Below are 16,410 nucleotides of genomic sequence, written 5' to 3' on the forward strand. Positions count from 1 at the left end.
TTCCACCCAGGAGATTAGGAGCATAAGACCACAGAGACCTCTGGACTCTGAGGAGCTCTGCAATAAGCAAGATAACTGGAAATACAGACTCCAGTTTTACACAGTGAGGGCAGGTACCACTAGAGTTAACCAGATGGCGAAAGGCAAGCGCAAGAACATAAGCAACGGAAACCAAAGTTTCTTGGCATCATCAGTGCCCAATTCTCCCAATATAGCAAGCCCTGAACACCCCATCACACCTGAAAAGCAGGATTCAGAATTAAAATCACTTCTCATGATGATGATAGAGGATTATAAGAAGGAATTAAGTAACTCCCTTAAAGAAATACAGGAGAGTACAAGTAAACAGATAGAAGCCCTTAAAGAGGAATCACAGAAATCCCTTAAAGAAATGGAAGAAAACACAAAGAAGGAATTAAACAAAAACATTCAGGATCTGAAACTAGAAATAGAAACAATAAAGAAAGTTCAAAGGGAGACAACCATGGAGATAGAAAACCTAAGAAAGAGATCAGGAGTCACAGACGCAAGCATCACCAACCGAATACAAGAGATAGAAGAGAGAATCTCAAATGCAGAAGATACGGTGGAAAATATTGACACAGTTGTCAAAGAAAATGCAAAACGCAAAAAACTCCTAACTCAAAACATCCAGGAAATCCAGGACACAATGAGAAGACCAAACCTAAGGATAATAGGTATAGATGAGAATGAAGATTCCCAACTTAAAGGGCCAGTAAATATCTTCAACAAAATTATTGAGGAAAACTTCCCTAACCTAAAGAACAAGATGCCCATAAACATACAAGAAGCCTACAGAACACCAAATAGACTAGACCAGAAAAGAAATACCTCCCGTCACATAATAATCAAAACATCAGATGCACAAAACAAAGAAAAAATACTAAAAGCAGTAAGGGAAAAAGGTCAAGTAACATATAAAGGCAGACCTATAAGAATTACACCAGACTTCTCACCAGAGACTATAAAAGCCAGAAGAGCCTGGACGGACATCATACAGACCCTAAGAGAACACAATTGCCAGCCCAGATTACTATACCCAGCAAAACTCTCAATCAATATAGATGGTGAAACCAAGATATTCCATGACAAAACCAAATTTGCACAATATCTTCCCACAAACCCAGCACTTCAAAGGATAATGGATGGAAAACGCCAACACAAGGAGGGAAACTACAACCTAGAAAAAGCAAGGAAGTAATCTTCCAACAACCCCAAAAGAAGATAACTATACAAACATAACTTTACCTCTAATAACAAAAATAACAGGAAGCCACAATCATTTTTCCTTAATATCTCTTAACATCAATGGTCTCAATTCCCCAATAAAAAGACGCAGACTAGCAGACTGGATACACAAACAAGACCCAGAATTTTGCTGCATACAAGAAACACACCTCAGTGACAAAGACAGACACTACCTCAGAATAAAAGGGTGGAAAACAATTTTCCAAGCCAATGGTCCCAAGAAACAAGCTGGAGTAGCCATTCTAATATCAAATAAAATCGACTTCCATCCAAAATTAATCAAAAAAGATAAGGAAGGACACTTCATACTCATCAAAGGAAAAAGCTACCAAGGTGAACTCTCAATTCTGAACATCTATGCCCCAAATGCAAGGGCACCTACATACATAAAAGAAACTTTACTAAAGCTCAAAACACACATTACACCTCACACAATAATAGTGGGGGATTTCAACACCCCACTCTCAGCAATGGACAGATCATGGAAACAGAAACTAAACCGAGACACTTTGACATTAACAGAAGTTATGAACCGAATGGACTTAACAGACATCTATAGAACATTTCATCCTAAAACAAAAGAATATACCTTTTTCTCAGCACCTCATGGTACCTTCTCCAAAATAGACCATATAATTGGTCACAAAACAAGCCTCTACAGATACAAAAAGATTGAAATAATCCCTTGCCTCTTATCAGATCACCATGGAATAAGACTGGTCTTTAATAATGACAAAACCAATGGAAAACCCATGTGCACATGGAAACTGAACAACTCTCTACTCAATGATGACTTGGTCAAGGAAGAAATAAAGAAAGAAATTAAAGACTTTTTAGATTTCAATGAAAATGAGGACACATCATACCAAAACTTGTGGGACTCCATGAAGGCAGTGCTAAGAGGAAAACTCATAGCTCTAAGTGCCTACAAAAAGAAACTGGAAAGAGCACACACTAACAACTTGACTGCACAACTAAAAGCCCTAGAACAAAAAGAAGCAAATACACCCAGGAGGAGTAGAAGGCAGGAAATAATCAAACTCAGGGCTGAAATCAACCAAATAGAAACTGAAAGAACAATACAAAATATCAATAAAACCAGGAGTTGGTTCTTTGAGAAAATCAACAAGATAGATAAACCGTTAGCCAGATTAACCAGAGGGCACAGAGAGAGTATCCAAATTAATAAAATCAGAACTGAAAAGGGAGACATAACAACAGAAACGGAAGAAATTAAAAAAATCATCAGATCCTACTACAAAGGCCTATACTCAACAAAACTGGAAAACCTGGATGAAATGGACAATTTCCTAGACTGATACCAGGTACCAAAATTAAACCAGGAGCAGATAAACCATCTAAATAGTCCCATAACCCCTCAGGAAATAGCAGCAGTCATTAAAAGTCTCCCCACCAAAAAAAGCCCAGGACCAGATGGTTTTAGTGCTGAATTCTATCAGACCTTCAAGGAAGACCTAATACCAATTCTCTTCAAACTATTCCACAAAATAGAGACAGAAGGAACACTACCCAATTCATTCTATGAAGCTACAATTACACTCATTCCCAAACCCCACAAGGACCCAACAAAGAAAGAGAACTTCAGACCAATCTCCCTTATGAACATCGATGCAAAAATACTCAATAAAATTCTAGCAAACCGAATCCAAGACCACATCAAAACAATCATCCATCATGATCAAGTAGGTTTTATCCCAGGAATGCAGGGATGGTTCAATATTCGGAAATCCATCAATGTAATCCACTATATAAACAAACTTAAAGAAAAAAACCATATGATTATCTCACTAGATGCTGAGAAAGCATTTGACAAAATTCAACATCCCTTCATGATAAAAGTCTTGGAAAGATCAGGAATTCAAGGCCCCTACCTAAACATAGTAAAAGCAATTTACAGCAAACCAGTAGCCAACATCAAGCTAAATGGAGAGAAACTTGAAGCAATCCCACTAAGATCAGGGACTAGACAAGGTTGCCCACTCTCCCCCTACCTATTCAATATAGTACTGGAAGTCTTAGCCAGAGCAATTAGACAGCAAAAAGAAGTCAAAGGGATACAAATAGGAAAGGAAGAAGTCAAAATATCGCTATTTGCAGATGATATGATAGTATACTTAAGTGACCCCCAAACTTCCACCAGAGAACTCCTAAACCTGATAAACAACTTCAGCAAAGTGGCTGGTTATAAAATCAACTCAAACAAATCAGTAGCCTTCCTCTACATGAAAGATAAACAGACTGAAAAAGAAATTAGGGAAATGACACCCTTCACAATAGTTGCAAATAATATGAAATACCTTGGTGTGAATCTAACCAAGCAAGTGAAAGACCTGTATGACAAGAACTTCAAGTCTCTGAAGAAAGAAATTGAAGAAGATCTCAGAAGATGGAAAGATCTCCCATGCTCATGGATTGGCAGGATTAATATAATAAAAATGGCCATCTTGCCAAAAGCAATCTACAGATTCAATGCAATCCCCATTAAAATCCCAACTCAATTCTTCACAGAGTTAGAAAAGGAAATTCTCAAATTCATATGGAATAACAAAAAACCTAGGATAGCGAAAACTATTCTCAACAATAAAAGAACTTCTGGAGGAATCACCATCCCTGACCTCAAGCTGTACTACAGAGCAATAGTGATAAAAACTACCTGGTATTGGTACAGAGACAGGCAGGAAGATCAATGGAATAGAATTGAAGACCCAGAAATGAACCCACACTCCTATGGTCACTTGATCTTTGACAAAGGAGCTAAAACTGTCCAGTGGAAAAAGGACAGCATTTTCAACAAATGGTGCCGGTTCAACTGGAGGACAACATGTAGAAGAATGAAAATTGATCCATTCTTATCCCCTTGTACAAAGCTCAAATCTAAGTGGATAAAGGACCTCCACATAAAACCAGATACACTGAAACTAATAGAAGAGAAGGTGGGGAAAAGCCTCGAATACTTGGGCACAGGGGAAAAGTTCCTGAACAGAACTCCAATGGCATATGCTCTAAGATCGAGAATTGACAAATGGGACTTCATAAAATTGCAAAGTTTCTGTAAGGCAAAGGACACTGTCAATAGGACAAAACGACAACCAACAAATTGGGAAAAGATCTTTACCAATCCTTCATCTGATAGAGGGCTAATATCCAATATATACAAAGAACTCAAGAAATTAGACTCCAGGCAACCAAATTACCCTATTAAAAAATGGGGTATAGAGCTTAACAAAGAATTTTCAATGGAAGAAACTCGAATGGCCGAGAAGCACCTAAAGAAATGCTCGGCATCCTTAGTCGTCAGGGAAATGCAAATCAAAACAACCCTGAGATTCCATCTCACACCAGTCAGAATGGCTAAGATTAAAAACTCAGGTGATAGTAGATGCTGGCGAGGGTGTGGAGAAAGAGGAACACTCCTCCATTGTTGGTGGGACTGCAAGATGGTGCAACCACTTTGGAAATCAGTGTGGCGGTTCCTCAGAAAATTGGACATAGCATTACCTGAGGATCCAGCTATACCACTCCTAGGCATATACCCAGAAGGTGCTCGAACATATAATAAGGACATATGCTCAACTATGTTCATAGCAGCCTTATTTATAATAGCCAGGAGCTGGAAAGAACCCAGATGTCCTTCAACTGAGGAATGGATTAAAAAAATGTGGTATATTTACACAATGGAGTATTACTCAGCTATTAAAAACAATGAATTTGAGAGGTTCCTAGGTAAATGGATGGAACTAGAAATTATCATACTGAGTGAGGTAAGCCAATCACAAAAGAACACACATGGTATTCACTCACTGATTATTGGATATTAGCCCAGAACCTTAAAATGCCCAAGATGCAACTCACAGGCCACATGAAGTCCATAAAGAATGAAGACCAAGTGGGGGTGATTCGGTCCTTCTTAGAAGGAGCAACAAAATACGCAAGGGAGCAAATATGGAGACAAAGCGAGGGACAAAAACTGAAGGAGGGGCCGTCTGAAGACCTTTCCACCTGAGTATCCATCCCATGTGCAGTCACCAAAGGTAGATGCTGATGTGGAAGTCAGGAAGTGCATGCTGATAAGAGCCTGATATGGATGTCTCCTCAGAGGTCTTCAAGAGTCTGACATATTCAGAGGCAGATGCTCACAACTAGCCATTGAAGTGATCATGGGGTTCTCAATGGAGGAGTTAGAGTGAAGACTGAAGGAGCTGAAAGGATTTGTGGCCCCATGAGGAGAGCAACAATACCAACCAACCACAGCTCCCAGGGTCTAAACCACCAGCCTGGGAGCACTTATGGAGGGATCCAGGGCCTTAGCTGAATATATAAGAGTGAAGGGCCCTGCTGGGCACAGGTGGAAGATGAGATCCTTGACCTCATGAAGGCTGGACGCCCCAGGGGGTGGGAGTTTTGAGGGTGGGGAGGTGGGAGTGGGGGAGTAGATAGAGGTTACATCCACAAAGAAGAAGGAGGAGGTGTGAGGGGATTGGGGGTTCCTGGGTGGGTGGGGGATGGGGTAAGGGGACAACATATGAAATGTAAATAAAACATCCAATAAAAAAATTAAAAAAAAAAAAAAAGAATTCTTTGTTTACCTCAATATTCCATTTTTAATAGGATTATTTGGTTGTCTGAAGTCTAATTTCTTGAGTTCTTTATATATATTGGTTACTAGCCCTCTGTTGCATGTAGGATTGGTAAACATCTTTTCCCAATCTGTTGGTTGCCATTTTGTCCTATTGACTGTGTCCTTTGCAATTTTATGAGGTCCCATTTGTCAATTCTCGATCTTAGAACATAAGCCATTGGTGTTTTGTTTTGTTTTGTTTTCCTTCAAGACAGGGTTTCTCTGTGTAGTTCTGGCTGTCCTGGAACTCACTCTGTAGACCAGGCTGGCCTCGAAGTCAGAAATCTGCCTGCCTCTGCCTCCCAAGTGCTGGGATTAAAGGCGTGCACCACCACTGCCCGGCTGCCGTTGGTGTTTTGTTCAGGAACTTTTCCCCTGTGCCCAAGTATTCGAGGTTCTTCCCCACCTTCTATTAGTTTCAGTGTATCTGGTTTTATGGGAAGGTCCTTAATCTACTTGGACTTGAGCTTTGTACAAGCAGATGAGAATGGATCAATTTGAATTCTGCTACATGTTGTCCTCCAGGTAAACCAACACCATTTCTTGAAAATGCTGTCCTTTTTCTACTGGACAGTTTTAGCTCCTTTGTCAAAGGTCAAGTGACCATAAGTGTGTGAGCTCATTTCTGGGTCTCAGTTATATTCCATTGATCTTCCTGCCTGTCCCTGTACCAATACCATGCAGTTTTTATCACTACTGCTCTGTACAGCTTGAGGTCAGGCATGGTGATTCCCCCAGAAGTTCTTCTATTGTTGAGAACAATTTTTGGTATCCTGGGTTTTTTCTTATTCCAGATGAATTTGAGAATTTCTCTTTCTAACTCTGTGAAGAATTGAGTTGGGATTTTAATGGGGATTGCATTGAATCTCTAGATTGCTTTTGGCAAGATGGCCATTTTTACTATATTAATGCTGCCAATCCATGAGCATGGGAGGTCTTTCCATCATCTGGTATCTTCGATTTCTTTCTTCAGAGACTTGAAGTTCTTGTCATACAAATTTTTTGCTTGCTCCCGCCAAGGTATTTTATATTATTTGTTACTATTGAGGAGGGTGTCATTTCCCTAATTTTTGATTATAGGAAGGCTACTGATTTGTTTCAATTGATTTTATAACCAGCCACATTGCTGAAGTTGTTTATCAGATTTTGGAGTTCTCTGGTGGAAGTTTTGTGGTCACTTAAGTATACTATCATATCATTTGCAAATAGTGGTATTTTGACTTCTTCCTTTCCTATTTGTATCCCTTTGACTTCTTTTTGTTGTCTAATTGCTCTGGCTAGTACTTCCAGTACTATATTGAAAAGGTCGGGACAGAGTGGACAGCCTTCTCTGGTCCCTGATTTTAGTGGGATTGCTTCAAGTTTCTCTCCATTTAGTTTGATGGTGGTTACTGGATTGCTGTACATTGCTTTTGGTATTTTTGGGTATGGGCCTTGAATTCCTGATCTTTCCAAGACTTTTACCATGAAGGGATGTTGAATTTTGTCAAATGCTTTCTCAGCATCTAGTGAGATGATCATGTGTTTTTTTTTTCAGTTTGTTTATATAGTGGATTACATTGATGGATTTCCGAATATTGAACCATCCCTGCATTCCTGGGATAAAGCCTACTTGATCACGATGGATGATTGTTTTGATGTGTTCTTGGATTTGGTTTGTGAGAATTTTATTGGGTATTTTTACATCGATATTCATAAGGGAGATTGGTCTGAAGTTTTCTTTCTTTGTTGTGTCTTTCTGTGGTTTAGGTATGAGCATAATTGTGGCTTCATACAACGAAATTGGTAGTATTCCTTCTGTTTCTATTTTGTGAAATAGTTTGAAGAGAATTGGTATTAGGTCTTCCCTGAATGTCTGATAGAATTCTGCACTAAAACCCTCTGACCCTGGGCTTTTTTTCGTCGGGAGACTTTTAATGAATGGTGCTATTTCTTTAGGGGTTATGGGACTGTTTAGATGGTTTATCTGCTCCTGATTTAACTTTGGTACCTGGTATCTGTCTAGAAAATTGTCCATTTCATCCATATTTTCCAGTTTTGTTGAGTATAGGCTTTTGCAGTAGGATCTGATGATTTTTTGAATTTCCTCAGTTTCTGTTGTTATGTCTCCCTGTTCAGTTCTAATTTTATTAATTTGGATACTGTCTCTGTGACCTCTGGTTAGTCTGGGTAAGGGTTTATCTATCTTGTTGATTTTCTCAATGAACCAGCTCCTGGTTTTGTTGATACTTTGTATAGTTCATTTCGTTTCTACTTGGTTGATTCCAGTCCTGAGTTTGGTTATTTCCTGCCTTCTACATCTCTTGGTTGTGTTTGCTTCTTTTTGTTCTAGAGCTTTCAGTTTCTTTTTGTAGGCACTTAGAGCTATGAGTTTTCCTCTTAGCACTGCTTCCATGGAGTCCCACATGTTTTGGTATGATGTGTCCTCATTTTCATCAAATTCTAAAATGTCTTTAATTTCTTTCTTTATTTCTTCCTTGACCAAGTCATCATTGAATAGAGCATTGTTCAGTTTCCACGTGTATGTGGGCTTTCCATTGTCTTTGTCATTATTGAAGACCAGCATTAGTCCATGGTGACCTGATAGGATGCAAGGGATTATTTCTATATTTTTGTATCTGTTGAGGCCTGCTTTGTGACCAATTATATGATCCATTTCTGAGAAGGTTCCATGAGGTGCTGAGAAAAAGGTATATTCTTTTGTTTTAGTATAAAATGTTCTATAGATATCTGTTAAATCCATTTGGTTCATTACTTCTGTTAATTCCACTGTGTCTTGTAAGGACCCACGAAGAGGACCCCCAACTCAAATCCCGATCAGTGTGCACCCAAGGAGACACGAGAGACTGACTCGATGCAAATGGCAAAAGGCAGTTTACTAACAAGGGCCCCTGGATCGAAACTCATCCCACACAGGGGAGAGAATTTCGATGAAGACCCCAGGAAGTTTAGAACTTTTATAGGGGGAGGCCCAAGGGGGAAGGGAAAAGTGGGAAATTCTGGCGCGGTTACATATAATTGGATATTTCAAACATCAGCACTTTGCGTAAGCAATCATTTTGACTGGCTGGATGGCCCACTATTTTTGACCATGAAACCTCAGACCTTCTAGGATAAACACCAGGTGGCCCATTACTCACTTGGGCATGTTTAGACTGGTCAAGATATGTCTTTGGTTGTTTCTACATTTTTGGTCACCTCGTCCCTAGAGGGGCTTGATATTTTTATTATGGCTATTCTCAGCAAGCTCAGCAAGCCGTCCGGCGGTCTTTGCCAAGTTGTTTTTAATTTTTACTCTTACAGTCTCTGTTTAGTTTCTGTTTCCATGATCTGTCCATTGCTGAGAGTGGGGTGTTGAAATCTCCCACTGTTATTGTGTGAGGTGCAATGTGTACTTTCATGTTTAGTAAAGTTGCTTTCATGAATGAGGGTGCCATTGCATTTGGAGCATAGATGTTCAGAATTGAGAGTTCATCTTGGTAGATTTTTCCTTTGATGAGTATGAAGTGTCCTTCCTTATTTTTTTGATAAGTTTTGGTTGAAAGTCCATTTTATTCCAAATTAGAAAGGCTACTCCAGCTTTTTTCTTGGGACTATTTGCTTGGAAAATTGTTTTCCATCCTTTTATTCTGAGATAGTGTCTGTCTTTGTTGCTGAGGTGTGTTTCCTATATGCAGCAAAATTCTGTGTCCTGTTTGCATATCCAGTCTGTTAGTCTATGTCTTTTTATTGGGGAATTGAGTCCATTGATGTTAAGAGATATTAAGGAAAAGTGATTGTTGCTTCCTGTTATTTTTTTGTTATTAGAGGTGTAATTATGTTTGTGTAGCTATCCTTTTTGGTTTGTTGGAAGATTACTTTCTTGCTTTTTCTAGGTTGTAGTTTCTCTCCTTGTGTTGGAGTTTTCCATGTATTATCCTTTGTAATGCTGGATTTTTGGGAAGATATTGTGTAAATTTGGTTTTGTCATGGAGTATCTTGGTTTCACCATCTATAGTGATTGAGAGTTTTGCTGGGTATAGTGATCTGGGCTGGCACTTGTGTTCTCTTAGGGTCTGTATGATGTCAGTCCAGGCTCTTCTGGCTTTTATAGTCTCTGGTGAGAAGTCTGGTGTAATTTTGATAGGTCTGCCTTTATATGTTACTTGACCTTTTTCCCTTACAGCTTTTAGTATTTTTTTCTTTGTTTTATGCATTTGGTGTTTTGATTATTATGTGACGGGAAGAATTTCTTTTCTGGTCTAGTCTATTTGTAGTTCTGTAGGATTCTTGTATGTTCATGGGCATCTCTTTCTTTAGGTTAGGGATGTTTTCTTCTATAACTTTGTTGAAGATATTTACTGGCCCTTTACGTTGGGAATCTTCACTCTCATCTATACCTATTATCCTTAGTTTTGGTCTTCTCATTGTGTCCTGGATTTTCTGGATGTTTTGGGTTAGGAGCTTTTTTCATTTTGCCTTTTCTTTGACAGTTGTGTCAATGTTTTCCATGGTATCTTCTGCACATGAGATTCTCTCTCCTATCTCTTGTACTCTGTTGGTGATGCTTGCATCTATGACTCCATATCTTTTCCCAAGGTTTTCTATCTCCAGAGTAGTCTCCGTTTGAGATTTCTTTATTGTTTCTACTTCCATTTTTAGATCCTGGATGGTTTTGTTTAATTCCTTCACCTGTTTGGTTGTGTTTTCTTGCAATTCTGTAAGGGATTTTTGTGTTTCCTATTTAAGGGCTTCTACCTGTTTACCTGTGTTCTCCTGTATTTCTTTAAGGGAGTTGTTTATGTCCTTCTTAAAGTCCCTTATCATCATCATGAGAAGTGATTTTAAGTCTGATTCCTGCTTTTCTGGTGTGATGGGGTGTCCAGGACTTGCTATGGTGGGAGAACTGGCTTGTGATGGTGCCGGGTAACCTTGGTTTCTGTTGCTTATGTTCTCATGCTTGTCTTTCACCATCTGGTTATCTCTAGTGCTACCTGCACTCACTGTCTCTGACTGGAGACTATCTTTCCAGTTATCTTGCTTGTGTCAGAACTCTTCAGATTCCAGTTGTCTCTGTTTTCCTGTTATTCTGAGCTCCTGGGTGGAAGAACTGCTGGGACTCAGGCTGCCTCTGAGATCCTGAAATCCTGCTGCTCTGAGTGGTTCCTCTGCTGCTCCAAGTGCAGTGGTTCCTCAGCTGCTCTGAGTGCAGTGGTTACACCACTGCTGCTCTGGTAAGGTTCAGGATAAGGTATCTGCTAGGAGCAGACCAGCCAGGTGTCTGCCCCAGCCAAAAGGCCTTAAAGCCATTTTTATCTCTAGTCCCAGAGAATCCAAAGGCCTCTGCTGACCTCCATGGGTACCAGGCATAAATGTGGTACACATACATACATATAGGCAAAACATTCATACACATAAATAAAATAAATCTTTTTTAAAAGAAAAGATGGTTTGAATTTCTGTGATCGTTCAAAATTTAGCCTTGTCTCCAATGGACAGAATCTTTTAAAATTTATAAATATTGCAGAAATAAAACCAATTCATATATAATGAGTATATGGAAAAATGTCATGTGACCAATCACACTCACAATCTTTTTTTTCACACTGTACGCTTGTTTATTCTTCTTGCCCATAAAAATGGTTGACAAGTACTTCCTTTCAAAAGAAAGAAGGCAATTCTGGGGAAGATGCTTAGTAGCCCTCCCTACCCAGGACTCAAGAGGTCAGGCCCTTGCAAGAGGAGTGTGGAGGGAAGTCACTCAGTTCACGAAGGGCGGCTCCACAGAAGAACACCCTTCTCAGCCCAAAGCAGTCATCAGGGTCTGTGCTTGCTTTAGTTCTGCCAGGAGCAGCTGGAACTTGTCTGCTGAGAGCGACATGGAAATAGGTTGGGTCGGGGTACCTGGAGCGGGCGCAACCTGTAGCTGCAGGTGTACCATGGGCTCCTCCACAGAATGAAGCAGGCTGGAACTCAGGGAGTAGTCTACCCGCCAGCCCACGCTGGCTAGCCTGTTCACACGTAGGCTGCAGGCCCGAAGGTGCTCCTGTAGGGGGCTCTGCTTCTCTTCATAACAGCGGCACAGGCTGGTGGCGTGCTCTTTGGGCAGCCCCAGCTGCTGCAGTTCACTGGACAAGGAATCGCTGTCCACACTATGCTTGGCTGCACTAGAGAGGATGAAACTCAGCACTGCGATGGTGGCCTTCACGTCTCCAGACTCAAACTTGGCATCAGCAGTCAGCTTCAGGATCTTCTCATAATCAATCCCCTGCCCCAGAAGCTCCTTTAGCACCTGGCTACACAGCAGCCGCGGCTTCACAGAGGAAATTTTGGCCAGTGTGCTAATCTCTGCCAGGACCCAGTCGGGACAGTCCAGATCACCACAGAACCGGAACCTCATGATGTCAGGACACCCAATCCAGGACTTCTTCCCTCACAATCTTTTTTAACTACTCACTATTTAGACTGGTATACATATTCTCCCAGAACTTTTTGATTACTTTTTTTCTTTCATTAACTTTTAAATACAAACCATATGCTCAGATCTAGAGGTAGTCTTCAAGCATTCAGTGCTGTTTCAATTTTACTGCTTTTTTTTTATCATGTTTAAAGCTTTTATAATCTGACAGTGTCACCTGCCACCCTTGCTTGAGGCTGTAAATTGTTTTCTAGGTATACCTGCTTATTAAGTGATAACTCTTATAACCTGAATCACTATCTTCTTCTCAAGTATTGTGTGTTAAGTGCCAAGAATACAGAAAGATTGAGGAGAGGCTGTAGCCTTAGCAAATGCCCAGGTTTCACTTTGTGTGCGAGATGCAGGCAATACTTGCTAAAGGAAGTGAAATTGAAAAGGCTATGACAAATCCAACCAGCTCCCTGGGCTTCCTTTTCATGAACTGAGCAAATATATTGTGTTTTATTTACAGCTCAGACCTATAATAGAGATACAGGCAGCTTTTGATTTTCTAGAGCTAGCACAGTTTTCTTGTTGAACCTAGTCATCCTAGGACTTGATCTCATATCTCACTTGTACTTTCAGATTATATTTAAGAATCAAGCAAGCCGACCATATAATATTTACCCTCATGGAATCACTGATGTCAGCCCTCTACATGCAAGGAGATTGCCAAGAGGTAATTAGGATCTCAGTTTATTGGTCTTTCTTGATGTAGATATACTTGAGGTACAACTCCATCTGTTGACACACTATTTTCATAATAATTTTACATAATTCTTCTCCACTTTGTCTAAACATTTATTCTAAAAACAATAAATACAAAGGTAGCATTTATACCATTTTAGTAATACAAGATCATTTTACAAATATATTTACCATAGAACTAGATAATATGCTGTTGTTCTTTTCTTGTCCACAGTCCTAATAATTTTATTTTTAAAATAAAATAGATTATTCTTCCTTATGTAAGAGTATACAAATATTTTTATTACTTCTATTACTTGTAATAAGAGGTAAACCTTTTTAAACTAATATGTTATGAAAAGCATAGAGAGATTCTCTTTTTTTTGCCTTTGCAGAAATCTTTATTCCATTTCTGTACAATTATTTAATTATTTCTTAATTATTTAATTAAAGTATTTTAATATTGTTTAAATAATATATTATTATTCAGCCTATAATTACTTAAATATTATCTTCTAATTTCTTTTTTAATGTGTATTTTTTTATTATTACTATTTTTTAAAAATGTTAATCAAAGGCTTTATAAATTTGGTAATGCTAAATAACAAGATGCCCATACAATCAGAAGCATAATCCAATACCCAACCTAGATATACCAACTATCTTTGACCTGCGGAGACACTCGAACATCCGCCTCCATGTTTGCCTCCCTGCCCCCTTGTCTCCTAGCTCCTCCTCCTCTCTCAACTCCTCCTCTTCCTCTCCTTACTCCTCCCACCGTAGCTCCTCCTACATATCACTCTTCCTGTTGAGATAAAAGTTTTCTCTCAAAAACAATTAGAGCATAACTATTCCAATTTGTATTAGTAAGGTACAAGATACACCTAATACCCAGTCCATCATTTTGTTGACCAACCAGAACCTCTGTCATCTCTCCTAACTAAAAGACTTAGTTCTGAACCTGGCTTTTTTCTTGGCTTTAGAATGAATGTCAGCTGAAAGCCATCCTATCCTCTCAAGTCTTTTCTCTCAATGTAAATATCCGGGATTGGCTATGAGACTATAAATCTTCAACCCTGTCAGAAATCCAGAATGACTGAATTGACTGAAATTATAGGAACCACAAAGCATAGCTTCTAAAACTTAGCCAATTTATAGAGACCGCTGAACACCTGGACAGTCCCTATACTACAAAACGTTGGAGCATCCGATCTTCAGCCTTCTGGCCCAGGACCTTCTGACAGACCTAGTGATGCAGAATTATTAAGGGCTGATTACTCTGTCTTGGCAGATATAATCAGTCGACTATTCCACAAGTGTGTCCTTTTCAGGACAGTAATTTGTCTATAGATGAAAAGAGGCAATTCTTGCCTAGTGGCTGTCTCACCACAACTGGAGTAACTCTAAAGACGCTCAATTTCTTCTTAGAATCCAAGACAGGAAGATGTCCGGAGCAGATAGGTCTCTATTCAAAATGAACTTTAATGCAGAAATGTTTGTAACATCACTTTTATGGACTTCTGACATTTTGAAAACCAACTATCCATGTAAGGCAATCTAGACTGTTGTCTGTTAACTCCTCTCAGCTATTTCTAAATAAAATATAGAAAACACCCTAACAATAAACTCAGAGCCATGAATTTGCTATAGGCCCTTAACTCACAGGCTAATCATCTCAAATCAGTTAAAAAAGTTAAAGAAGGACTGGGTCTAAGCCTTGTGTTCCTAAATGTGTTATATAGGCACAATGCCTATGAGAGTAACAATATTAATCTCACTTCTATATCAATAAGAAACTCTTACCAATGAAAACCTTAAAGTTGAAATCAAAGTAAATTTTGTATCATTTAAGAAATTATAACTTCAGCTTAATAACAATTATACAGATTTCTACCAGTAGGTTATGGCTATGCAATAAATCCTAGCTATTCCTCCCTGTTCCAACAAAACTACCACCTTTCCCTGGAAAGACAGCCCAATGTTAACCACCTCAGTCCCCAAGCCCAGGGAATAGGGGCGCTGACTCTTCATTAACTTCTTCAAGCTGATTATGAGCATTGAGATATTAGAAGAGGGGCAGGGGGAAAAGTAAATTGGTAAGCCTCTGACGCCTGTGTTTTTACTGCATTCAGCTGAGATTCCAGGACATCAGAGGTTTGAGCAGTTCTGCTCAGCTTGCTTGCTGAGTAGATACATCAAGGCTGTGTATTCTGCAATATACAATCTCAAAACAAATTTTAGTATCAAGATATTTTTTGTTTGAATTCTGGAATCTAGTCTTCTGGTGGCCTGTCTCTATCATATCTAATCCATATAATTCTGGGAGTTTCTGAGGGTGTGCTCCCACCATCCTCCCATTCCCGCCTCCCTGCCCTCAAATTCCCCAACACTAGGGAATCCAAACTATTGGGTACTAAGGCCCTCCACTTCCACTGATGCCTGACAAGGCCACCCTCAACTACCTATACAAGTGGAGCCATGAGTCCCTCCCTTTGTGTTCTCGGGCTGGAGGTTTTAGAATGGCTATTCCAGCTTGTTTCTTAGGACCATTTGCTTGAAAAATTGTTTTCCAGCCTTTTACTCTAAGGTAGTATCTGTCTTTGTCACTGAGGTGAGTTTCCTGTATGCAGCAAAATGCTGGGACCTGTTTATGTATCCAGTCCGTTAGCCTATGTCTTTTTATTGGGGAATTGAGTCCATTGATGTTAAGAAATATTAAGGAACAGTGATTGTTGCTTCTTGTTATTTTTGTTATTAGAGGTGGAATTATCTTTGTGTGGCTATCTTCTTTTGAATTTGTTGGAAGAGGATTACTTTCTTGCTCTGTCTAGGGTGTAATTTCCCTCCTTGTATTGGAGCTTTCCCGCTAATATCCTTTGTAATGCCGGGTTTGTGGAAAGATATTGTGTAAATTTGGTTTTGTCATGGAATATCTTGGAGAGAATCTCTTATAAGCAACACCTGTCAATTATAAAAGCCAATGGCCAATGAACTAAGGCAGGAAATAATAGGTGAGACACCGGCAGGAAGAAAGAGGATTCTGGAAAAGAGTGAGAGAATAAAGAGAGACGGACATAAACTACCAGGTAGCTGAACTCACGATAGAGACAGGAGAGATTCAAATGAGACACTGAGTGAGATGCTGAGAGAGATGCTGAAGAAGATGGTAAGAAAGAAGGAGAGGTAAACTAACCATGTGGAAGACATAGAATAGTTCAAATGGATTAAATGAGTTTTGAGTTGGTCAGGGAATAAGCTAAAGTTTATGGCCTAGGCATATATTATTAAATAATTGATTTGAGAGTCATCATTCTGGGAGCAGGGGCTGGAAAGAAGAAAAATACATGTTTATAGTTTTATAGAAAATTCTCCTCAGCCC

At 39.4% G+C, this 16,410-nt stretch overlaps 1 protein-coding gene and 1 pseudogene across 2 annotated transcripts in view; one reads left to right on the top strand and one right to left on the bottom strand.

The window, feature by feature from the left end:
• The window catches only part of LOC114637101 (coagulation factor VIII), a 99,572-nt gene that overhangs the window by 30,755 nt on the left and 52,407 nt on the right, over positions 1 to 16,410 (top strand). Inside the window, exon 7 of the mRNA XM_028785254.1 lies at positions 12,930 to 13,023. Within this exon, the coding sequence (XP_028641087.1) occupies positions 12,930 to 13,023 (94 nt within the window). The remainder of the gene's footprint in view (positions 1 to 12,929; positions 13,024 to 16,410) is intronic.
• LOC114637105 lies at positions 11,688 to 12,289 on the bottom strand (annotated as a pseudogene). Its single transcript, XR_003713724.1, has one exon. The product of XR_003713724.1 is annotated as a COMM domain-containing protein 4 pseudogene (transcript).

Source organism: Grammomys surdaster, unplaced genomic scaffold, assembly GCF_004785775.1.
Source record: "Grammomys surdaster isolate TR1022 unplaced genomic scaffold, NIH_TR_1.0 125178, whole genome shotgun sequence".
Lineage (NCBI taxonomy): Eukaryota > Metazoa > Chordata > Mammalia > Rodentia > Muridae > Grammomys > Grammomys surdaster.